This window comes from Eucalyptus grandis, chromosome 11 (genome assembly GCF_016545825.1).
Source record: "Eucalyptus grandis isolate ANBG69807.140 chromosome 11, ASM1654582v1, whole genome shotgun sequence".
NCBI lineage: Eukaryota > Viridiplantae > Streptophyta > Magnoliopsida > Myrtales > Myrtaceae > Eucalyptus > Eucalyptus grandis.
In genome coordinates this window covers 26,450,745-26,476,881 of record NC_052622.1, presented here as the reverse complement: position 1 = coordinate 26,476,881, position 26,137 = coordinate 26,450,745, and the positions used below count along the sequence as shown (strand labels likewise).

Below are 26,137 nucleotides of genomic sequence, written 5' to 3'. Positions count from 1 at the left end.
AACACAACTAGCTAAAGGAGTTTAGTTTTTTGCACAACTCAAAATAGTTATCAAAAGATCCCAAATACAAAATTACATTGTTGACTCCCCAAATGCATAATTTATAGCCAAATCCACATACAAACACCACAAAAATTAACCCATCCATGGGCAGCCACGTTGGCAAGAACTTGGCGCCCTCATCTCGAAGGTCGTATGTTCGAATTGCGTGGTTGTTATCGCGATTTAAGTGGGGGGCCCTAGTGGTGGGATGCTGGACGAGTCCCCCCTGAGGTATTGACGTGACTATTAGGGCGTACAGTCAACAGTACCCCGGTATTGACGTGACTATCAAGGCGTACACTCAACGGTACCCCAGGACGTAAGCTCGGAGGAGGCCGTGGATCCTCGATCATTAAAAAAAAAAAAAAAAAACCACAAAAATTGCCATTTTCAGTCTACAACTCAATATCATCATCTAATAATAATACTAGCATTTTCCATTCTACAACTTCATAGTTTACCAATTCGAGATTCGTGAGTGCATTAAGGTTTTGAGAAATCAATTGCATTTTGACTTGGTAAAACTTGAATATTTTATTGTTTGTTTGTTGAAGATTGATGGACCTCCAATTTGAATAACTCCATCCATACCACACATCTAAAATGAAAAAAAAAAAAAAAAAAAGAGAACGTAAACTTGCATTTCTTTTCAACATACATATAAAACATTAGACAAGGAGATTATCCTTATATATAAATTCTCATTAGTTTAGACATGAAAAGTTCGTCAATACAAAATGAGCATTAAAGTGCTAATCATAATATAAATTTATTGTGAAGAAAATACATGTCTAAAAAAACCTAATTTGTGCCATCTCTTTACTAATGATAGTGGAGTCTTTATAAGAATATACACAAGTCTGTGTACCAACAACCTTCTTCTATCTTCCTCTTTTGGCTTATATATAAATAAATAAATAATAAGAAATAATAATGCTATAAATCATGATAACTCAATAAAAAAAAATCTCATTAAAAATATAATACTTGCTCAAGATGGCCTTATTGTGATAAAAAAAAAAAGGCGGCCTTATTGCTGTAGAATTATTGCACGTCTTTTTATAATGCCCATATTAAAGACAATTTGTACATCACATTTGAACTTCAAATTTCATCAATTTCTTACCATTGCTACTTCGTTTATCCTTATCATTGATTATGTTTTTATTTTCTCTCCCCATTTTTCCTCTTGTAAGGTGAGGCTTTAATTGGCTTATCACTAACTTTGGGTCACATTTTTTTGTTTTTCTGTTTATTGTAGGGAATGTATATTGGTAGCATCTTTCATAAGACTCTTTCTTGAAACAATCATTAACATAATCATTGAAATCTAATTTCATAAAAGTACTATAACGTATGGCGTGTTTATATGGTATTCCGAATATATTCCATTCCCTTTAAGGACAAGTCTTCCCATGCAAGTCAACCACAAATTTATCATTATATATTTTAATCTAAAATTTACTCCTCATTGCTAATATAACAATACAATGCATAGACTCCAATTTATTTTTCTCCAATTTGAAATTAATTCTTAGGCAAATAGGATCTATTTGATCAACCATTAACTGACTTCTCTGCCATTTTCTCCATCAACATTGTTCTTATTTCTTCAAGCATCTCAAATATAGGTTTTTTTTTTTTTTTTAATCTTAGTATGCAAATGTGCCCATTGAATGTCTCATTTAAGTTTTTATGAACCATATCACAGTTGGCTCCTGTCTTGATGAAAGCCCTATAAAAGTGCTCAAGGCCTTATCACATGAAGTCTTTGTAACCTTAAGTGCACCCCATCTTCAAATCAGTTATTTATTGGTCAGAATCAACTTGAAATGTATGGCTCATAGCCCTCAAAAAGAGATGCTTAGGAGCATCCCCTTTACGCAATTTTTTTTCCAATCTTGTACAATTTGATAACATTAGTCCTAAATCAAAATTAGCCAATACAAAACAAACAAAGAACATCAATGATTACTAGTGTTGTGTAACAATCAACAAAGACAAAATGTGAAATATTACATTTTTCTTATTACTAATGAAAGTCTTTCCCTTGTCTTTGCCCACCATTAGGTCATTGAATAATAGGGTCAACTTTAAAAATAGTCCAAGCTATTAGAAACATTTGATTATTTTTACCTTGTCCAACAGAACACAATAACATACCCTTCAATCCATTCTTAAGGAAGCACCCATCCAAGCTTACGATATGCCTACATCTTGTTAAAAATCCGCATTCAACTCTACAAACCCCACATAAAACCTCTCAAATACTTTAGTTGCTAGTTTAACTTCCATCTTAAATATTCCATACTCACTAACTCTCTTAAGGTTTGCCAAGTAAAATCTACATATTTTATTTCTACTCTATTGGGCCCATTATAAGACTAAGAGCTTTTGATATGGTTATAATATATATATATATATATATATATATATAAGTTAAATAAGTTAGTACGTCCTTAATCTTAAATATGTATTCATGAGCAAGCATATAGTTAGATTTCGAGTGCAATTATGCGGGTCTCCAACTCTTTTTTTTTTTTATACAATTCTTCTCGTTATAAATCCAACTATCATACAATCTCCAACCACATCCTTCTACACACTTCGCTATCATTCTTTTCTCTTGACTCTTTTGCCAAGATATGTCAAATCCATTAATTACTGCATATTTTTTCAAAGTATTCTTGAATTGTTCATGATAATCAAATCTCATACCTGCATTGAACATATTCCCATCATGGTCACACATAGGATCATACCTCTAAGCTATTTGCCCTATCATGACACTTTCAAAATTATCATCGTCAGGGCCACTTAGAGGTTCGGTATCAAAAACCCGTGTCTTATCTGATGTTCTTAGTTTCTTATTACTTAATTCCGATGAATTATCATTACCGTCTCTTTCATTCTATTAAAAAACACAGCAGTAAACTAAAAATTAGAAACGATATTTGAACATATGGCTAAAAATTGAATAAACTCACTATTGCTTTTCATTCAATGCAATAATACTTTAATTTTTAATGAGCAAATTACGAGTGAAACCACAATCGACCTCCAAAGGTAAATTAATAAAAAAAACGAATTAATGAAAACTAAAACATTAATATGAAAAGAAAGGGTAGTAAGACGTAATCAGACATTACCTTCAAAAGCGAGATATGGAAGACTACCTAAGCGCGAGATGTCTAAACATCTCGAACCTAGGAGCAAGAGATGGAGGACTTTGAATACGAGATATGGAAGACTCCTAGCATCTCGAGCCAAGAGATGGACGACTACAAGCATCTTGAGCCTAGGTCTGCAAGATATGAAGGATTCTGAGCGTCTCGAACCAAGCGACGGAGGACCCAGAGCATGATAGATGAAGGACCACGAGCATCTCAAGCCTAGGAGCGCAAGAGATGTAGTACTCTGAGCGCCAGAAATGGAGGAGTGCCATGGAATATTTGAGCGAGATGGAAGGGAGACGGGATGATTTGAAGAGCAAGAGAGAGGGAGAGAGTAATTGAAAAACTAAACCCAGATTGCTCATAAAAGAAGACGTGGTTTTGTAGAGTATTTGTCAATGTCAATTTGCTGAGGTAAATTTCATTAATGACGTGGAAATGCCATCTAGGTTCACTAATGGCCACAGTTTGGACAGCATGCTAATGGTGGTGGTAGATTTGGAACAAAAGTAAAAGTTGAGAGGCTTTTTACGAGACAAAAAAAAAAAAAAATTGTTTTGGGTAAAATTAGAAATGATCTCGAAGTCGGAGCTTTTTTTGGGTATTGGGCCCATAAAAGAAGTACGTGCGGTTAGCCCATTGACAGTAGGGCTAACCCCACGAGTTACCTGCTTCCTTCCTTTCCCCATATCAAAGCATTTCTCTGAAAACAAATTGGGTCGAAAGGGCTATAGAACTGGGCCGATCAGTGATTCACCCAGAAGCCCAGCGAGACCCAAAGCCCCCGACGCCATAGAAGAAGAAGCTCCGCACGTGAAAAGGGAGAGACTTTTTACCTAGAGTTCCAAGTGCTTCCCCCGAAAGCGTGGAGCCGCAACGCTCGGTCTCCCGAGATCATCCCCTCCACCAACCCGAGAAAGCCCAGACCCTTCTTCACTTTATCTTCTTCTCCCCCTCTCACCAACCATTTCTCAACCTTAGATTTCACACCCACCACTACTGACCTCAGAGGGAGAGAGAGAGACACGCAGACAGACGCCTAGCTAGCTCACTCAGTCTCCCTCATCTCCTCTCGCTCAGGGTCTCTTTCCGTTGCAGACCAAGGAAGCTAACAACGATGGCCTGCTCAGCTGCTTCGACCACCCTCATCTCCTCCAACCCCGCCTCCTCCTCCTCCTCCTCCTCCTTGGCCAAGAAGTCCCTGTCCCCCGTGATGCTCTCCTCCCCCCGGAGCGTCGCTGTCCCCAAGTCCATCTCCGCTCTCGCCAACCCCTTCCTCTCTTCTCGCATCCCCAGATCGGTCGCTCCCTCCCGCGCCTCCAATTCCAGGCGCAGCAGCTTCTCCGTCAAGGCCTCCGTACGTGTTTTCCCAAGAAACTTAATTCGTTGTTGGTGATTGAGTGCATTTGGGTTGTCAAGATGGTAGTTTCTGGGAATTGTTTTTATGGGATTGCCGTGAATTGCTGGTTGTCGTCCTTGAGTCATAGCATTTGGGAGAGAGGAAAAAATGGTTTGAGGTTTTCTTTGTTGTTAGTGGTTTATGGTGTGATTAGCCCTGTGCTATGCGTGTGTGTTCTTTTCGGGTTGTAGTTTTATCACCGCTTAGGACTTATTTCAGATGAGGTTGATGCGATGCGTCCGTGCGCTACTCGGTTCTCTATCTGTCTGCTGAACTGGTCTGTAGTGATGTAGATTCCTAGTGCGAGCCTGCACAGCGTAGTTGAGTAATCATATTAACTTTCAAATGTTGATGTCGTTGGCTAGTTGGGCCCGGCCAGTTCCTACAAGAATTCATAATGTGTGCCGACGTTACTGTGGAGCCAAAGGTTGTTCGTAGAGAAATGATGAGGTTTATGGTTCTGTGTTCTTGATCATTTGAAGCACACTTCTGCCTGGCTGCCTGTAAATCTCAATTGGAGCTCACGGGCTGAGTGTAGAACTCAATGAGATCGCCAGAACCTCCTAAAGCTATTCACGTGTGATTGTTTTTCCATGACCCTTGTCATTGACTCGATCAGAATTCCCAAACTTGACACAAACTTCCAAACTTCGCCCTTCATCGTGCTCCTGTTTACTTTGTGATACTTGTTGACCATGTCATTGATTTTCACTTTTTATGTTCAATTTGTATTCAAACTGAATGTATCATCTCACATCTTTGTTCAGAGTGAGCTTCCCCTTGTTGGAAATGTAGCACCAAATTTCGAGGCAGAGGCTGTCTTTGATCAGGAGTTCATCAATGTAGGTTATTCAATTCAGGACTTCATAAAGTCTGCAAGCATTTTTATTGGTTTTTTACAGTCACAACTTGATATCTAACAGATTGATTCCTGGAGAATCAAATATGCAGCCTCTCATGAAGGTTCTTCTTAGTTTGCATATGTATTCTGCATTTCAGGTTAAGCTGTCAGATTACATTGGGAAGAAATATGTGATTCTCTTCTTCTACCCATTAGACTTCACTTTTGTCTGCCCAACAGGTTAGATGCTGAAGCATAGAAGTGCTTCTTAATCTCTGCAATATATTTAGTTTAATATAATTTGGTTTGTTTGGGTGTAACATGATGTTTACAATTAACTAAGTTTTCTCTTCTTCTTGTAGAGATCACTGCATTTAGTGACCGACATGCAGAGTTCGAAAAGTTGAACACGGAAGTACTGGGTGTTTCTGTTGATAGTGTGGTGAGTTCTTTCTCCAAACTACGTTGAAACTTTAAATAGCCAGTATGCACATGAAGATACATGGTAAAGTTTCAGTATTCTCTAATTGCTTAGAGCTGGTAGAAGTTTTCACTTGTAGCATGATTAAGTGAGGTCATATGCAATCTCTTGAGCCGGTGAAAATTCCCTTGTTACCAGAAAGAGGGAAAATAAAATGAACCATTATGATATGTTGTGATTTCCTTCTTCAACCCTGACACTGGGATGTCTGTGTGATTATAAAACACCGTCGCTCTGCAAAAGTGATGCCAATCAGCAAAATTTCATGTTGTATTCATGTTTTGAAACATCTAGATGCTTCATCATTATTTTTAGAATTTCCAGTGGATACCACTCATACCCTCTTGGGTGTTGTGCTAATGGCCAAAACTTCTTGCTATGTATGGTAGCTTCTGAAGTGATTAAAATTCGGGTGATGGTAGGGCCAAGGTACTGTTTTGTGCTAATGATTATATCTCGTCCTCCTTGCAGTTTTCCCACCTTGCATGGATTCAAACAGATAGAAAGTCAGGTGGTCTTGGTGATCTTAAGTATCCACTTATATCTGATGTCACCAAATCCATTTCAAAGTCATATGATGTACTTATCCCCGATCAGGTATGATGACATTAATTCAGATACTTAAGTGGCATTTGTTTTCATGCTTTGCTCTGCATCATTGATTGGTCTCAATTCTGGACTAAAGGGATGTTTCTTTCTGCGGTGTGTACTCTAGTCTCGCCATCTCTGTATTTAGACAAGAAATATCCTTCCATCAAGTGCTTGATTCATGCAAAACTTCCAAACATAAAACCTGTCTTTTTTCCCTACAATCTGCTGTCATTTTCTTGATGTTGCTCATAATAGATGATAATCTGATCTGAATAGAATCTATTTCTTTGTTCTACTAGTCAAATTATATATATAGATATATAACAAGTTCTTCTCACTGCATCAGGGAATTGCATTGAGAGGACTCTTTATCATTGACAAGGAAGGAGTTATTCAGCATTCCACCATCAATAATCTTGCCATTGGCCGCAGTGTTGACGAAACATTGAGGACATTGCAGGTAACTTAATTACGGTGGCTCTGCATGCTGCCAAGATACTATAATATGCTAGCTTAGGTCACTCTTACATAAAAGACTCAAAATATATCATCTTCACCATTGGGAACTTTCGTGTCTGCAGGCCTTGCAGTACGTGCAGGAAAACCCCGATGAGGTTTGCCCAGCTGGGTGGAAGCCTGGGGAGAAGTCCATGAAGCCAGACCCTAAGCTCAGCAAGGAGTACTTTGCGGCCATATAGGAATAGAACCTCGGTTTGCCTAGTTTGATGTTGTGAAAGAGTTTGTATCATCTTTGCTGTTTCAATTTTTCATTGCGTCTTTTTTGGTCGAAAAGAGTTTCGAGCTGCATTTGCCAGAGAATGAATGGAATCGGACTAGACGTTTTCCATCTCCTCTGTTCTAAAATTTATTAGAGTCAAACCCCTGATTCGGCCAAGAGTCAACCCCTGCATCAGTGTAGCAAAGTCTTTTGCTTTTGCCCTATATGCCTTGAAATGGTTGTTTCCTCTAGAAAGTCACAGGGTAACACCGGCTAGCTCATGGTTTTGTCTCTAAACTATGAATATCATTAGCGAGTGGTAAACCATTCCTATAGGTATAAAGTTCGAGTATAGTTAGTGTAAATGCTATGAACCTAGGGACGAAATGTCAAAACGATGGAGCCACTTCACTTACTAACCGACCTCACAATTTCCCGTGGGTGTTTGAAGATGAATCGTCCAATTCACGGGTTCCATTGTTTTATTACGCTACAAAAATCTGCCGCATCGCTTCACCAACCAAGCTGAGTTATTTCTTAGTACATCCAGGATTTTCCATGTCAAAAACAGCTGCGTGGGGAAAATGACACGGTTGGTCATCTTTATCTTTTGGGGAAGAACGAAGGAGATAGTCTTTGGTCCGATATGACTATGGGCAGAGGAAAGGAATGATTGCCTTGAAGGAGGGCGATGAGGCTATACGGTGGGCTGGCTTTTCGTTTCATATCCTTTTTGACCAAGAAAAGGAGAACCCCAGCTGAGATGAGAGGCAGTATATAACGCTTGTCCTAAGTGAACTGACCAGTTCCAACTTGGAAATTGGTGCTCTTGTTCTTTGCCCACGTGAAAAGCGAATGAAGCGAAAAGGCTAACCAACTAGAGAGTTTTCGCCTGTATTGACTCTCTGAGGTTTTGCACTGCCACTTCTTCCGGAGCATTCCCATAGTCCAGTTTCGCTTTCAGATGACCGACCTCCAAAAGAGAAAATCACTTTTTCGGTAAAATTTTGAAAATTATTCTTTCAAGTAATAAAATTAAGAATTAGGAAGATGTTTTACGTGTCATGTGATAATTTGAAATACTTCAAATAATAAGGAGAGGTCATGAAACACATCAGCAGATGGTGTGATTATTCATAAGGGAACTACATAGTATATATATATATATATATATATATATATATATATATATATATATATATATATAATATATATATATTTTGTGATTTTCAGTTGCCAAGTCGGAGTCGGATTGAGCTTGGAGAACCAAGTCAGACTCGTGCTTGGAGACGTAATAAACCTTCTTGAACACAGATTAGCTCAACAAGCAAAACCATTCTAACTAAAGAAAGGAAATGGAGGTAATTAGAGGCTCCTGGCTTAGGAGACATTTGAATCTAAGGAAGGTGTTCTGAGTATCTTGTAGCTGTCTTTGATTGACAGAAATATTAAATCGAATAAGATAGGATAAGAAAAGAGCAGGTTTTGTAATATCAAATTTGGTTATTTGGATAATTATTGGACAAAAAGCTAAATATGAACACATACTTGTGTTTGGTGTCTTGATACATGATTAAATATGAAATTAAAGAGAGCACCCATGATTAAATTTGAAATTAAAGAGAGCAAAAGGCAATTTTATAATAAGAAAGGGAACTTTTAGTTTGTCAAAACTTATACTTGTGTTTGGTGTCTTGACCCATGATTAAATTTGAAATTAAAGAGAGCAAAAGGCAATTTTATGATAAAAAAAAAAGGAACTTTTAGTTTGTCAAAACTTATACTTGTGTTTGGTGTCTTGACCCATGATTAAATTTGAAATTAAAGAGAGCAAAAGGAAATTTTATAATAAAGAAGGAGCTTTGTCAAAACTTTGTACAAACAAAAAGAAATCTGGCACTTTGTTTTGGATTGAGGGAAACTTTGGGGAATGAATTGAGGCGTGGTACGGGAGATTCTACTGTCTTGGAGAAAGAGGGAAGATGGAAGTGGCGAAAACAGATGCATTTGGGCCCCCCAATCCTCATTCTTCCAATTGTTGTTTGGAAAACCTACAAAAAGTAAAGAAAAACTATCACATACTTTCTAGTTACCCTTAAAAAGGAATTTCATAGTTGAAGATAACTTTAATTACACTACGCGGAATGTTGAAAAATAAAGCTCTCGGAATCCGTCACAGGTTACCACGTGTCGATGGATGATTGTGCTACCACTTAAAATATGTGAAAGTTAAGGAACCTAGTGATAAGGCAGCTATCATTGCTAGCAGGTTGAAAGCGTGCATTCGAATCTTTGGGCTGTGGATTCACATTCTGTTTGTTTTACAAAACTAAATGATTCGAAAATTATTTTTTTAAAAGGATATCATTTGATATAACTATTCAATGGAAAACATTTTATTATTGAGAATAATTCATGCATAAGTATTTTCTTAAAAGATAAAAATATTTTTTGTCCATTCATTTTTATAAATGGTACGAGCGATTGTTTTTAGAAAAGAAAATTTCAAATTATTTATTTTCCGATAGAAAATAGAGCTTTTCTTCGTATTCGGTATTATCTTTCGTTTTCTTTTCCATGTTCTTTTATCTACGCTAAACAAATCAACGATTTCACCTTTTGCTTTTCATTGTTGGGCTTTTCTTATTTTTCTCTAATCAAAGAAATTTCAATTTTTAATCTATTCCATATCAAGTCCAAATTTAAAGCATAGAATTGGAATTGTGCCTTTGAGATCTCCTCCGACTTCATTTATTTGTCATTTGACTCGTGGGTTGATACTTCTCTTCTTTACTTCGATCTTTTTACGTTAAAAATGCTTTATTAATATCAACAATCAAATCCAAATGAATTATTGCGTTTTCTCCAATTTAATTGCCATATGAAATCAATCTTTAAACCAAAAAAGATCCTGTGATATTATTGTCAAATGCTATTGTAGTGTGCAATTTCTATTTTCTTTGACTTATAATTACCGTGTCATTAATACAATGAACAAATAATCTACAGTTATTTTCTTTTGCATCACATGTGAATGTCTTATTTGTTCTTGTGTGTGTGTGCTAAATGGATTAATGTAGATTTGACTTTTTCTTAGCAAGCAAGCATGTATGTGTGTATGTACGTATGTATGTATGTAAGTGTACCTACCTAAGTAGAATTGATCTTTTTCAGGTGATCCTTTTCCCCTTTTCCAGTTTCTTATTTGTTATTTTCTCCTTAACAAGTTTTGTGGCGAAAAATTAGGTTTCCTCTTTTCAATGTCATCTAATTTTTTTTTTCAATTATTTTATAAACAGACGTTCATTTATATCATTTCCCAACCTATCTTTTTATAATGATATTCATTTTATCAACAAAAGATATGAGTTTGTACATCTCTCTTTACTCCAATTTTGTTTTTATACAACATTCAAACCCTCGGCCATGGCCGTCCTCTCGAGCACGACGAGCTGTATGCTGCCCTCTTCAATTTGTAATGTATTTCAATCCTGCAACAATTGTCACGGAGTACATACTTTCATCAAGATCTCGAAATATGAGACACTTCGGGTATCATAGTGTCGCGACCTGAATCAAATAGTCCGGCACAGGCTGATCAAGAGCTATGCGTGAGTTGTGCACTCGAGCTGGACATGGCATGCACGAACAAGTGCGATGGACAAGCTAGGCAAGAACGAGTCCAAGTACATTCTCTTGAAGTTTGTGGTCGGTTCATGCCTTAGGATTAGCCGAAGTGTGCTCGAGGATGGGGATGAAACTTAATACGCTGCATTAGGAAGCGTTTAAGGGATATGCATCTAGTTCTAGCACTCACATGCTAGGAATAGTTGTGACACTGTCGATGGTTGCACTTCAGTCGCTTGCAATTATCGTTGAACCCGCCAATTCTTTGATTAGTGTACGTATTCCTTTCTCCTAAAACTAGTGTGCAAAGGTGATCGTGAAGTGCTACTCTCTTGAACGAGCTCGTGAGATCCTCTAGTCTTTAAACTTGTACTACCGAAATACGAGAGCAAAAGGTAACAGGAAACACTGGTGAGAGGGCAAGCGACACGACCGAATGAATACGAGGCACTAACCGTCCCTTCCTCTTGCTTTTGGAACATTCTCACACGCAATTCAGTTTCGGATGCCGCAAACATATCCCAACCTAGAAACAAAAAAGCACTAAAGAACGAAAGGAGCAGACAGAAGAAAATTACAATATTCCTTTCTTCAGACCATATATATCGTTCGAGACAAGAGTCTCACTGCTTCAAATTCCCAAAAAGAGCAAAATGTAAACTGTCCTGTGCTGAAGATTGTACCCCCACAGCCCTTTTTTTTAATAATATATTTAGAGTAAACTAAACGATGGCGCAGCATCGTTTGATATTTTGACACTGATTATTTTTTCGTCACATGGTCACGCTCGATCCAGACCCGTAACTCAGTCTGTCCACCTCCTCCCACACGAGCGTGGTCGTCACGTCCTTGCATTGCGGGACATATTCCTGAAACAACCACTCAAAACATTCAATCTCTTCACCTTAAATTCTTTAAACGAAAAAACCTAAATTCGTATTCACTCATGTCCATCCTCTTTTAGAAGCAAAAGGTGGTCGGCGCGGGACACCATTTTCAATGCAGGATGGGAGTCAATGCTTTCGACGCATTCGGATGCGGAATGCATAAAGGTCATTGACATTCAATGTCCCCGGCAATTACTAAAGTTGACTTTTCTCCTAGTTATTATTTAATTAAATTGCAAATGGTACTTCCTCAAGATGTTACCTCAAGCAGCCTGACTAGTTCTTTTGCGGTGGGAGCAGACACGATGATGTTCCGCGCACTGGTCGAGATGAAGCCTTCATCGACAGCCTTGTCCACGAAAGACAACAAAGAATTGTAGTATCCATCCACATTCAAAAGACCCACCTGCACAATATTCACATAAACTATAGTAAATGCCTAAAGTAAAGTGACTATATACCATTATCCAAATTCCATGGACAAAAAATCGAAAATTGACCCCAAGCAAAAGTTAGAAGAAACAAGAGCTAGCTAGAGGAAAAAATATATATAATAATAATATAAAAGAAAGAAGGGGGGACAGCCTCCTTTTGACCAACAAGTCTACTTTAATCAATGTTTAATTAGACTATAAATTTCTCCCGTTCCCATTCATACGGAGATGCTTCCAATCAAGCTCCTCCTAAAAATCACACAATGCACCGCCACGACTAAGATATGGAAAAAATCTCGTGCTATCTTTCCATGTGAACCGAATGATACAACACATGCATTGATTCTCTCATTCGCCCATCACTGCATGATCAGATCTGTTGACCAGTAAGCATCCTCGCTCTAATCTCTCCCCTTCCAAGAACATCGAAATCTTGATCAGCTAAATTAATTAAATTAGACACCATAAGACCCGCAAGAAGATTATTGCAAAAAAGAAACCCTATAATGGGCACGAACATGCAAACGACAAGTTGCGCAGCAACTTATAATCTCTAAATGATTTAACTAATGCTTCCCATCTACTAAATAGAGTCGATTTAAGGATCACGAAACCAAATAGATTCTAAGTAAGATACAGCTGTTCCCCTGTGGATACTGTGATCTCGTCCTTGACCATAGGGTCCAAGAGGAAATGATTTATCGTGCTGCGTTTTTCGGGGGATGCACAGAACAAAAATGAATTTAGCATCTATTTTTGGTTGTAAATGATAATGTCGGAGGTGAGAAAAGAATAGAGGGGAAATGTCTCACAGGCTTGCAGTGAATGCCGAGCTGAGCCCAGGTAATGACTTCAAGCAACTCCTCGAGGGTGCCGTAGCCACCTGATGATATACAATGATTTGTAGTTGGTTAAGAAACAATGGTATGATCAGAAGGATAACTAAAATATTGTTTCCTCTGTGAGATCTGATGTTGGTCCAAACGATCGAGAGTAGTACCTGGAAGGGCGATGAATGCGTCAGCCTGACGGGCCATCTCGGCTTTCCTTTGGTGCATGTCTGATACGGTCCTTGTTTCCCCAACTTCATTACCACATAACTGCAAAAAAGCTTCAAATTCATAACCCTTGCATTAACATTTAACACCAAACGTTACCCTCCATTACTAAAGTCTTCGATGCTATTGTTGTCAAAAGGGCATGTATTTTCACAACTCAGCTACTTTTAAAAGGAATTGCTCTTATGCGATTTTTTTTTCTTTTTTGTTGGTGGTTGGTGATAGCAATGGAAGCTCAACTTTTGGAAAAGAAAAGAGGAATGAACCGGGACAGCTAGAGCCATTTTGCCATAAGCGTCCCATCACATAGTGCCCCGTTCAGTTTGATTTGCCCTTCTTGACTAGATGTCTCATCATTACGGCTAAAACACTTCACGCAACGGCCACAAGCAGAAAAACAGATAACCAAGAAAACATAAAAATACAAATACTCATCTCCATACCGATGGGGTCAAAAGAATCCTCGGAATGATCCTGCAAAATAAACAAATAATGAGATCAGTAAAGGCGAAGCGTAAACCAGATAAAGTGGTAGTTTTTTTCCGAGTGTGAACAATCTCAGCAGCTAATCGTGGCACAAAGCGGTAGATTTCTGAAAATTTTGCTTAGAAACCACTTTTGAAGTTACAATTCCACTGAGTGATGTAACCTTTACCCTCGAACTCAAGCAAAATGTCAAGCCCATTGAATTCATGCTTTCCACTCGTAATTATGGGACAAAGACTTGTGGCTCGATTTTGTGTGCCCTTTTTCAAGTAAAATTCTGTCAAACGAAATCAATGATTTTGACAGGGCTAGCCCCAGTTATCCTGGGAAAAAGTTCCCATCATTCTTGATTAGTCCTTTCATCTCCTCCCCTTTTTGAGAGGGAGGCCCTCTCCAGTGTGTAGTGTGTACTGCTGACATTTTCAAGGACAGAAATGGATTCACTTTTGATCAAAGCCTGGTCCAAAAAGCCACCATATCTCAGCAAAAAAGAGGGCAACCTTTTATCTATTCCATCTGATGTTATGTGTCCGTAGGCCAGATAAACTTTTAGTTCATCCAACAGCAGTCAAAAAAGAGTGCACTGCCAGAAAAATTAATTTCCTACATAAATATTAATGGATCTAATGTTTACTCGAAAGGACATGATTTGTTCCTTTTTGTCAGCCCAGCATTTGATCCCATGATGTTTGCCTTTGCCCGGAATATAAGACCCACTTGAAAAGAAGTTCATAACTTGCATGGTTCGAGAAGTTTTGTCTTCGAAAAAGAAAACAACATGAATGGATGATAAATGATGCATGTTTCTCGAGACCCGCATATGCTCATGTCCTTCTTCGATGTTTGTGTGTATGTGTGGGGAAGAGAGAGAGAGAGAGAGAAAGAGAGAACAAACCCTAGAACATGGCGTCCACCATCATGAACAGTCTGAGAAACAAGGCCCATCAATCCCACGCTCCCACCTCCATACACCAAATCAATCCTTCTCTCCACCTTCATTTCCTCATCGATAAACACGAACCCACCAAAGGAAAAAGAAAAAAAACCCATCAACACACGTGTCAGAGAGCCCATCACCGTCATCAGGACAAAAGAAATCATGCCTTTCTTTCTCCAAGAGACGAAACAAGATGACAACAATTAAACTAAACAAATAAAGCACTATCGAGCTTGGAATGTTGTCGCTGTGTGGGAGTGTGAAGAAGCTCCCCCCTCTACACGAGGAGAGGCTCGTGAGGGACGTGAATATAATTATGGAACCCCATGAATCCTTTGTAAAAAATAGGAAAAAAAATTTAAAAAAATTCATGGGGTTTTGGAGTTTGGTTAGAGGGGGATAGGTGGAATTGCCCAAGATAGGAGCCAACACGCTCCAAAGACTCATGATACCAAGAGAGCACGTTTGGTTCCCCGACCAAAGGCATGGGTGACACATTTTTATTCAAAATAAAAATAAAAATTGAAGAGCAATTAACAGCTATTATTTAATTCTAACAAAGAAAATGGCGAAAAGAAAAAGGGAAGAGGGGAAAAAGGAAAAAATTACAGGGGAACGAGAGAGATCATGCAAGAAGGCTGCTCAACTGACAGGCAGGCTCCAGCTAGCACTCCCCCTCATGCTCAAGACCTCAAAACCTAATCAATCCTTCCCGTGTAATTCCCATTACAATCATCAGCCCCACGTTTGAGAGGTGTAAAAAATCTTTTGATGTGAAGACATAAAGTTTGAGTTTTTGTTTTCTTGGGTTATTTCTCAAAGAAAAGAATGAGTCAAAAAAAAAAATATTCATAAGCACGAGATGAACGAAGACAAAAAAGGGTGGGGGGAATCGAGAGTAGAACCGAGTTAGCTCTCGCTCCTGGTAAAAAATGAACGAAACCTTTAAAGAAGCTTAGAATTGTAGAAATGACGAGCGAGAAAGGAACGATTTTGACGTCAGTAGAACGTCTGATTACAGTGCGAAAACCTCGCGAAACAGCAACGGAGTCTGAACGCCGCCCTGCGTTTTGGTGAATGGGCGGAAGTTCCCCGTCACAGAGAATGAGCAAGTGCGGGGGAAACGGAAGAGAAAAAGCTTTGACGGTGCGTTTCGGAGGGAGAAGAGAAGGACCCAGAAGACGAAAAAGAGAGGAAAATGAAGCCCGAGGGGAGATTCTCTCGAGCAATGAAGAGAAATCGATAAGGCGGGTGTGATGAAAAGACGTACCAGTTCTTGTGCCAGTTGGATTGCGGCTTCCTGGTAGCTAGACTTCTTGCCTGACTGGCTTCCGCAGAACACGCAGATCCTCCTGAACCTCGACGACGACGGCGTCTCAGACATTCTCTCTCTCTCTCTCTGCCTCTGCGCTAAATGAAAGGATTGGAGGGAGAGGGTTGAGAATGTGAACGAAGCGTGTGCGTGTTTCTCTAATTATATAGTACATGGGGAGGAAAGGAGGAATCCATATAAAAATCGACAAATAAGGTATATATGGTATGCATAAATAAGAAAACTGATTATGATATTTCAGTTTAAAGAATCATTAAAAAAATGGAAAAAAAAAAATCTGATTTCTTTCCCCAAAATCCTGTGGAGCCCAATTTAATTTAGAGATAAATCGATTAACCTCCGATAATTTAGAGATAGTTTTTTGGTCACTAAAAAATCAGATGAGTGTTGACAAATTTATTCTAAAACTTGCTATGTCAATTTAGTTACTACGATTAAAAAAGGAAAGAAATCTGATTTCTTTGCTAAAAATTCCCTGTGGGGCCAATTAAATGTAGAATTAAATTGATTAACTTGTGATAAATTTATTCTAAATTAATTTTTAAATCATTAAAAACTCAAATGAGTGTTCACAAATTAATTCTAAAACTTGTTAGTTATTACCATTAGAAAAATGAAAAAAAAATTGATTTCTTTCCTAAAAATTCCCATGGGTTCCAACTAAATATAGAGTTAAATTGATTAACCTGTGATAAATTTATTCTAGATCAAACTCAAACTAGTGTTGACATATCTATTCTAAAACTTGCTATGTCAATTTAGTTACTATCATTAAAAAAAGGAAGGGGGTAAGAATATTTAAAGTGCATTACCTTTCGCACATCGTTCACTTGAGTGTCACAATTTTTTTTCCACTTACTTTTTTTTTTTTTGGTGACCCGGGAATTGCCGTACAGCTAGCAGCCGGCAACGCAAACCTGAGGCAGTGCTACAGGGACCCACCTCCCACGGTGTTGCGGGTAAATCGCGCAATGGGGGCAAGAAGTTTCAAACATTTACCCTTCCGACTAAGGGATCAAGATGCGAACCAACTCATTCACTGTGGGGTGGGTCTTTTTCCACTTACTTGAATGCCATAAATTTGAAAAATCGATCACTTTAGTACTATAGGCAATTTGTCTAGTCAAAAAATCCAGCATGACTACATTCGTGCTAACATGGACAATTTTTTAATATATTAATTATTTTAATTATTTTAATTTTTCCTTTTTTTTGGGGGTTGGTGAAGGTCATTGAAAACCCTCATCGGCTGCAAAACCCTCCCCTAGCTTGGTGAGGGCTACCTTGCCCTCAATAACAAAGGGCCTAGGCGAGGCTATTGCAGCCTCACCAATCAAGGGTGAGGCCTCGAATTGCTAGATCTAAGCAAGGTGACATTGTTTACAGCAGCCAAAATCTAGCGAGGGCCTTTGCGGCCTCACCTATGGCTAACAAGGCCACAATGGTCTCACCTTGGGCCTTCATAGCTAAGGGCGAGGCGGCCCTCACCAACTCTTGGCAGCCACGAGCGAGGCCACCTCGCCCAGATTTGGTGATTTGTGGCCTCATCGCCGATCGACGAGGTTGCCATGGCCTTGCCCATCGCAGTTGAGGGCGAGGTAGCCCTTCCCCAATTTGGGTGAGGGTTTCACAATTGGTGAGGATTGCTAGTGACCCTTGCAGACAAAAAAAAAAAAAAAAAGCAAAGAGAAAAATAAAAGAAAGTAAAAAATTCAAAATTAATGAAAAAATTCTTAAAAAATCCACGTTGGTAGGAAAATACTAAAAACCTCCATGTAAGATAATTTGTCAAAATTGTCACTCAAAGTGATTGATTTTATTCTAACGCAGCACTTAAGTGAGTGAAAAATTTTTTAGTACTCAATTGAGTGCCATACAAAAATTGAGGCACTATCCTTTTGCCCAAAAAAGGGAAAGAAATATGATTTCTTCTCTAAAAGTTCCTATGGGCCCAAATAAATATAGAGTTAAACTGATTAATATATGATAATTTTAATTTGGATTAATTTTTGGGTCACTAAAGGTGCGCAAGGCAATTCTCCCATCAATTTTTTTTTTTTTTTTTTTTGCTCTCCAAACTAGAAAAAGAACATAATTATGTTTGGTAACGTCAATTAATTTTTTTATTCTCCAAAATAGAAAAGTGGCTATGGAATAAATTTAGAACGGAAGAAAGAAGTAGAAAAAAAAGTAGTTTTTTGTTCCCGATAACAAAATATAGAAATAAATAATTTTTTTTTCTTTTCTGCTTTTTTCTCATTGCTTGCCATTGTCGCTTGTTGCCCACCGCCACCATCGATTGTCAATCACTAGTCACCACCCATTGCTGCTGCCCTCATTGCAAACTAGAGAAGGAGAAAAAAAGAGAGGAAAACAAGTAAGAAAAAAAGAAATTTCTAAAAAAAAATTAAAAAATTAAAAAAATTCTAATATACAAAAAATTTGTGAGTCATGCCAAACTTATTCATGTTCTTTTTCTATTCTCAAAATAGAAATTTTATGTAGTTAGTAAATTCATTGTTTTACTTAGAAATTGTTTTAAGGAACTGAAATAGAAAAAAATTATTTATGAAAGGAACTTATTTAATTGGATAAAAATATTATCAAACACACCCTAAAACTCAAGTGAGTATTGACAAATTTGTTCTACAACTTCCTATGTCAATTCGTTACTACCATTAAAAGAGAGAAAGAAATCTAATTGCTTTCCTAAAAGTTCTTGTGGGGCCCAACTAAATGTAGAGTTACACCGATTAACCTAGGATAAATTTATTTTAAATTAATTTTTGGGTCACTAAAAACTCAAATGAGTGTTGACAAATTTCTTATTAAGCTTGCCATGTCAATTTCATTGCTATCATTAAAAAAAAAGGGAAAGAAATTCGATTTCTTTCCTAAAAATTCATGTGCAGCCCAACTAAATGTAGAGTTAAAGTGATTAACTTATGATAAATCTACTATGAATTAATTTTTGTGTCACTAAAAACTCAAACAGATGTTGACAAATTTATTCTAAAACTTGCTACGCCAATTTAGTTACTACCATAAAAAAGAAGGAAAGAAATCTGACTTCTTTCCTAAAAGTTCCTGTGAGGCCCAACTAAATGTAGAGTTAAACTAATTAACCTATGATAAATTTATTGTAAATTAATTTTTGGGTCACTAAAAAATTAATTTTTTTTTTTTGGTCAGTCCTACTCTATACCTACTCTACACTCACTCTCGGACTTTTGCCCTGCCTCTTGCAAGGCGTGGGAGTCGAAACCCAATCCTGAAACTTACTCGTCACCATCCCATCCCCCCTGAGAAGGTGGGGATTTAAACCCTCACCTCCCCCTTCCATGTTGGAAGGGTGGCCATTGGGGTGAATCCCAGTGGTTACTAAAAAATCAAATGATTGTTGAAAATTTTATCCTAACACTTGCTATGTCAATTTAGTTACTACCATTTAAGAAAGGAAATAAATCTGATTTCATTCAAAAAAATTCCTGTGGGGCCAACTAAATGTAGAGTTAAATTAATTAACCTATGTTAAATCTACTCTAAATTAATTTTTGGGTCACTAAAAACTCAAAGGAGTGTCGACAAATTTATTTTAGAACTTGCTATGTCAATTTAGTTACTACCATTAAAAAAAAGAATTCTGATTTCTTTCCTAAAAGTTCTTGTGGGAACCAACTAAATATAGAGTTAAACTAATTAGTCTGTGATTAATTTATTCTAAATTTTTTTGTCACTAAAAATTCAAATGAATATTAACAAATTTATTCTAAAACTTGTTATGTCAATTTAGTTACTATCAGTAAAAAAAAAGAGAGAAAAGAAATATGATTTCTTTCTTAAAAATTCATGTGGGCCCTAGCTAAATGTAGAGTTAAACTGATTAACATATGATAATTTTACTCTAAATTAATTTTTGGGTCACTAAAAGCTCAAATGAGTGTCAGCAAATTTATTATAGAACTTGCTATGTCAATTTAGTTACTGCCATTGTCATTTAGCTCAATATTTTCAAAAATAAATTTGATGGAAGAGAAGAGTGTACTAGTTTAGTAATCAAAATTTGTCATAGGAGTCTAGTTTGAGGTTTATGGTGACCCAAAAATTAGTTTGACTAAATTTGTCATAGGTATGCTATTGGGGGCCAACAATGAAGAGAATTTGTTATTTAGAAAACTAAATAATCTTTCATGGAAAATAACTAAAGCTTAGTAAAGATTTGGTCAATGTGATGTTTCAAAACTTGTGGTTGTAATGCGTGCTTGTGGAAGTAATGAAAGAGAAATAGTAGCACACCATGATATATATTGGCTTGACTTTATCCCCAAGTCTACATCCACTCTTCATACTAATAGTCACAAGTTGGGTTAGATCCATTAGTAATTTGCACAAACAGTTACAATTGGCAAGTATTGATCTTATTACATGATAGATCACACTATTATGATTCAGTTACTACTCTTACTCTTGTACACTTAGTATTTAACACAATTACTTAGACAGCACGAATACAATACTCAAAGAAATTATCGAAGGTGAGCATTTTGCTTAAAACATAACAAGTAGCAAATTTTTAGACTTTAACATGTGTCGCTCTCTAATTGGCTTTTGAGATCTTATTTTTTATAATCATCTTCAAACTATTTGTTGGAGGTGGATTTAAAAAGTGAAGAACATTTAGAGTTATCGTTGATGCTATTGTACAAATATAGAACTACCCATATAGTTCTTTTCCCGAACATTTGCTAGTTACTCAAAAGTAGCATTGGCTGTTGTTCTTTCATTGTAATTTCTAATAAACTTGTCAAACTACCTAGCTTCTCGAATATTATTATCACTCTAATTCTGTTGTTGTACGAATCCATTGCTACAACAGCTAGTTTGGTAAACCAACTAGCACTATCAAATGTCTGTCGTTACCATAGCACCAATGACCCGATCTTCATAGCATTGATAAAAAACATCGTCACTAGCTACTCTTTTAGGTCCATTGGAATTGTCTACAGAAAATCTGTATTAGGACATATTGCATTCTTTTATCCACTACATCACATCGTTGATACTACGTAGCCCTTTGTTACGAACATCCGCACATATCTTAGTAAACTTTATATTAAGGATAGTACGAAAATTATCAAAATCACTTGGAGAAATTTCCCCAACATATACCGGTTTGGGGATTTCATGGTATTAACCCTAATATTACATAAACAACAAATAATAAAAGAAATGAATATATAAATTTTATAGATATAAAATATAAAATGTATAAAGTATATATATAAATATAAATAAAAAAACGATATGCACTTTTACAGTTTAATCAGTAATATATTGATATTTCAAAAAGGTACACTAGAAGTACCATAATTTTCATATAGTACTCAAGTAAGTGCTGTAACTTTTTTTTTTAGCAAAAGTATAGCGTAAGTACCAAAAATTAGAATGTGGAACACTTAAGTGATAAAAGTTATAAAAAGTACACATAAATACCACTTCTTTTTTTTTTTTTTTTTTGAAAATTGAGACACTTCAATGCCAACTTTGGCGAAGGGTCTCAAAAATCCTTCATGGCATTATTTTAAATAATTTAACTCGCCTATATGACTTGTTGGAAAGTTAGTCAGCAAAGAAGAGTCAAAACGATGTCGTTTGGCTCTTATTTGAATTTTTAATATAAATATCAATTAAAATAAATTTAAAATTAAATAATAATAATAATAATAATAATAATAATAATAATAATAATAATAATAATAATAATAATAATAATAATAATAATAATAATAATAATAATAAAATTAAAAAAGGAAGAAGATTGCAAAATGCTTTGATAAGGACAGCCCTTGCCAAAGCATTCTACAATCTTATTCCTTTTTTTCATAATTCAATTTTAAATTTAATTCAATTAATACTTATATTAATATTCAAATTCGAGACAAAATGACGTCGTTTTCGCCTTATCTAGTCATATCAACGTGCGTTTCGTTTTGCACTTGTCTCGCCGGAAAAACGCCACATTGGCATTTTGATAAGAATTTCTCACTACTAGCACTTAAGTGATCCATTTTTCTTTGATTTTGACACTTAAGTGTACTTTTTTCAAATTTTTGGCATTTAAGTGTCTCCCATGCCACTCTAGGTGTCCGCACCTCCTTTTTTTTTTTTTTTTTTTTCACTTACTTGAGTGCTACAAATTTAAAAAAAAATGAATTAGTTAAATGTTATCAACAATTTGCCTCACCTAAAAATCCGACGTGGATGCTAGTCGCCCTATGTGACATGGCCAGCACTGATGTAAATAATTAATAAAATATTCAAAAGTAAAAAAATGCACATCAAACTAGGAAATAAGTAAAAAATAAAATAAAATCTACATAAGACGATTTGTCAAGAATGACACTCAAGTGAGTAAAAAAACTTATGGTAGTCAAGTGAGCGTTGTACGAAAATTATGGCATTCTTGTTGCCTTTATTCTAAGCATTTTTATTTATAGGTGAAAAGGTTAGGGAGGACCAATCAATGTAGTTATCCTGTGAACTTTGCCATTAAGATCTCATGCAAACAAATGCCTTGCATTAATTGTTTTTTTGTAAGGCATATTAGTAGAAATGGGTACCATATACATAAAACTAAGTACTTCTCATGAGCAAGGGACATTGCATCTAAAATCCAAAATATCTTAAATTTATTTTCAACAAAAATGAAAAACAAAATATCATCAAACAATTATTATATATTGATACATAAATAGTATTAATTATAAATGACCTCATTTGCTTCTCCTCTTTTTCGACCACTATATAGCCCTTGACTCTAGAAACCCATCACACTCTCACATTATTTTACTCGTATCAACTCAAATATAAATAAGTAAGCTAAGTTTAACATTTAAATGAAAAATCATGTGAAAAGGATAAACGCATAAAGGCTTGCGCTTTTTCCATTCATTTTTTAACTTTTGACACCACACGATTACCTTAAATTAATTGCAATATCTTTTGCAAGTCCCAAATTTAAGATTCTTTCTTATCTTTTTTTTTCTTTTATTCTTTTGGAAATTCTCAAACATTTAGAATTGACAAAAAATATGTATTTGCCAATGGTTTTTTTTTTTTTGTCAGTCCTACTCTATACCTACTATACACTCACTCTCGGACTTTTGCCCCGTCTCTTGCGGGCGTGGGAGTCGAAACCCACACTCATGAAACTTACGCGTTCCCACCCCATCCCCCCCGAGAAGGTGGGGATTTGAACCCTCACATCCCCCTTCCATGTTGGAAGGGTGGCCACTGAGGCGAATTCCAGTGGTTATATTTGCCAATGGTTTGACTGGGTTGTTTTATGATGCAATTACAAATTGTCATAATTTTCTTATAAATAACTAATTATTCCACTTAATCGGCCCTAGTTAATGCAGTCCCAAATTTTTGGGCAATATTTCAATGTAGTATTCCTCGCCAATTGTTACCAAAAATCGCTGATGTCACATCTAGTTATCGCTGGCCATCCTAAGTAGCATGCTAATGTGGTCAATTTGTTAATTTTCACATCATAATTTGCGACAGCAATTGGTAGGAAAGAATACATTTAAATACCACGGTTCAAAGGTAAATTGATAATTTTCCCAAATATCCAAATAATCAATCCTTCCACACAAACATAAGTATAAGCATTTCTTTTTGGATAAGTAAACTAGGAATGTCATAAATTTTCTCTTTTGAGCACTATAAATTTGAAAAATTGATCACTTAGGATGCATTTGGTATTTTTTTTTTTGGGAACAATTTCTATACATAAACAATTCTTTTCATTTTTATTCCCTATACAAATTTGAGTATTCGAACACATTTGATAGCTACACAAAATTTCTATTCTGGGAATAAAAAAAGAATAAGATCGAGTTTGATACAACTCTCAATTTTTTTTTTTTTGTGATGTAGAATTTCTTTTAATTTTTAAATAAATTTCTGAGATTTTTTTTTGAATTTTTTTTCCTTCATTCTTCTTCCTCCTCTAGTTGGTCGTTGGGCCTCGACGACTCATTGTGGCTAGGCAAGGTTGGTTTCACCTAGCCACAGTGAAATGAAGCCTCGTTGTGTTGAGGCCGGCAACCAGAGGAGGAGAAGAAGAAAAGAAAAACAAAAGAAGATGACCTATTTTAAAATTATTTCCCAGAACAGAAAAGTAGGTTTTTTCTACTTTTTGTTTCTATTTCAAATCTATTTCTTAGGCAATAATCTATTTCGGGGAATAGAAAAATTTGTTTTCGCTATCAAATGGATTTCTATTTTTTTTTCAATTATGGGAAATAAAAGAACATAAAAATTAAGAAAAAGAAACTTGATCAAACAAAGCCTTAAGTGCCATCGGCAATTTACTTAGCCAGAAAATCCAACGTGGACGTTGGTTGTCCTAGGTTGCATTATCAACATTAACATGCACAATTAATTAAAAAAAATTCAAAATTTAAAAAAGAATCATGTCATAATGGGAAATCAATAAGAAAAAAATCCATGTATGATAATTTGCTGGAAGTGGCATTTAAATAATCAATTTTACTCTGATATGGTATTTAAGTGAATAGAAAAAAATTATGACAGTCATGTAAACGCTTTATGAAAGTTATGGCACTCCTATTATATTTTTCTCATTTATGCTATTTCTTACCCAAAAAAAACTATGGTATTCAGGTATTCACTCTAACAATTTCGTCCATTTTAATTTTATACATGAGAATAATGATATAAAAATTCTCACAGACAGACTTAGGTTTATAGATATGTCAAGTCTGATGTTCGGAAGTCTAGAGAAATGAATATTAAGACCAAATTTAGAACTATGGCCTAAAATAATCGAGCATGGTTGAAAGTAGTATTCTCTGCTTCGCACTATCGTTTTGTTTTATTGTGACCTCCCATCTTAATGATCGAGTAAATTTACACGTGGCAAATGGCGATGCAACAATTCTCATTGATTGTGAATCTTTTAGTATCAATAACCCCCGACATGACACTAAAACACAATTTTGACCAAACAAGATTTTATTAAGTGAAACTCAACTCCACATAATATAATATGACATAACTCGAAACTAATATGAATAGACGTGTTTTTGTCTATGTTCATCGACAATCACTTTGTAATTACATAAAAAATATTATGAAATAATACAAATAAGTAGACACGTCTATGATAGAAAAACGCAAATTGTTTTACAGATTTAAATGCACATATTGCGTTTCATATAATTAATAATTTGAAAGTCAAAATATTTTCCCATTGAAGTAATTAATTAGTGCACCTCAACACTCGACTTCTATTAACTACAAATCAAAAAGTGTTTTCAACTTCTCTATATTTCAAACTACAAGGTTGGACCGCCAATTTTGCCACATTGTGCCCGTAAGTTTTACGTCATTATCATTTTTCTTTCGAAATATATTCCCCTTTCCTTCGTACCCACGACCTTAATCTACAGATTCCCATCCGGAGCCCCCGCTCAAACGCCCTAGCGCCTCACACCTGCTGCCCGCCACCGCGGCCTCGGAGCAACGGCACGGTTTCGAGATCAAATTGCAAAGGCCATGACAACCTCGGACGATGTCGGCATCATGAACTCACAACTTGATCCGAGGTCACAATCGCAATGGTTAGAGGTGGCAGAGGACGGCGACAGACCTATATAAAGGTTGGGTCTACGGCGCCTCTTTGGTTTGAGCTTACGGTACTTTGGGAGTTTTTGGTCCGGTGAGAGTAATTTATCTTTAGGCGTTGCATCTTTGCATAATATAAGTGAATGTGCAAAGTTGAGTTTTCGAAAATAGATAATACTAATTGGCATTGATGCAAAAATTCGGCATAGGTTTTAAATTTTCCCCATCATTTTAATATTGTTAAGATAAATCATAACTATACAAAATTAGATCCAATGATGAAATGCTAAGTCAAAAGTGGTATAAGACGACAATAAGCCGATTCATTAAATTCTACCACTTTCAAATTTTAAGTTCAAATCTATCTTATCTTGTAATGTACATATAAATCAAAATTTCAAATATTTACCTTTTCTTAACGAATTTATGCTTTTCACTTTGTCTCCAAACGTAATCCGAACGAGCAACTAACA

At 36.2% G+C, this 26,137-nt stretch overlaps 2 protein-coding genes across 2 annotated transcripts; one reads left to right on the top strand and one right to left on the bottom strand.

The window, feature by feature from the left end:
- The first annotated feature begins 4,083 nt into the window (after positions 1 to 4,083).
- On the top strand, positions 4,084 to 7,467 carry LOC104426068 (2-Cys peroxiredoxin BAS1, chloroplastic). Its single transcript, XM_010039003.3, has 7 exons — positions 4,084 to 4,572; positions 5,382 to 5,456; positions 5,614 to 5,695; positions 5,818 to 5,897; positions 6,408 to 6,533; positions 6,874 to 6,987; positions 7,109 to 7,467. The coding sequence occupies exons 1-7, from the start codon at positions 4,333 to 4,335 to the stop codon at positions 7,223 to 7,225; spliced, it is 834 nt and encodes a 277-aa protein (XP_010037305.1). The 5' UTR covers positions 4,084 to 4,332; the 3' UTR covers positions 7,226 to 7,467.
- A 4,010-nt stretch (positions 7,468 to 11,477) lies between these two features.
- Positions 11,478 to 16,106, bottom strand: LOC104426069 (cytokinin riboside 5'-monophosphate phosphoribohydrolase LOG7). The gene is made up of 7 exons (XM_010039004.3): positions 15,945 to 16,106; positions 14,633 to 14,730; positions 13,695 to 13,725; positions 13,194 to 13,293; positions 13,006 to 13,076; positions 12,022 to 12,165; positions 11,478 to 11,741 (listed from the first exon to the last, which is right to left on the bottom strand). The coding sequence occupies exons 1-7, from the start codon at positions 16,056 to 16,058 to the stop codon at positions 11,646 to 11,648; spliced, it is 654 nt and encodes a 217-aa protein (XP_010037306.1). The 5' UTR covers positions 16,059 to 16,106; the 3' UTR covers positions 11,478 to 11,645.
- Positions 16,107 to 26,137: the final 10,031 nt, after the last annotated feature.

Bases quoted from the DNA above. Each gene is read 5' to 3' on its own strand.
- LOC104426068 (XM_010039003.3), top strand. From the start codon at position 4,333: ATGGCCTGCTCAGCTGCTTCGACCACCCTCATCTCCTCCAACCCCGCC. The intron at 5,457-5,613 runs GTAGGTTATTCA...TCTGCATTTCAG, and splicing joins TTGATCAGGAGTTCATCAAT to GTTAAGCTGTCAGATTACAT. The intron at 5,898-6,407 runs GTGAGTTCTTTC...TCCTCCTTGCAG, and splicing joins GTGTTTCTGTTGATAGTGTG to TTTTCCCACCTTGCATGGAT.
- LOC104426069 (XM_010039004.3), bottom strand. From the start codon at position 16,058: ATGTCTGAGACGCCGTCGTCGTCGAGGTTCAGGAGGATCTGCGTGTTC. The intron at 13,294-13,694 runs GTATGGAGATGA...GCTTTTTTGCAG, and splicing joins GGATTCTTTTGACCCCATCG to TTATGTGGTAATGAAGTTGG. The intron at 12,166-13,005 runs GTGAGACATTTC...AATATTGTGCAG, and splicing joins TCGGCATTCACTGCAAGCCT to GTGGGTCTTTTGAATGTGGA.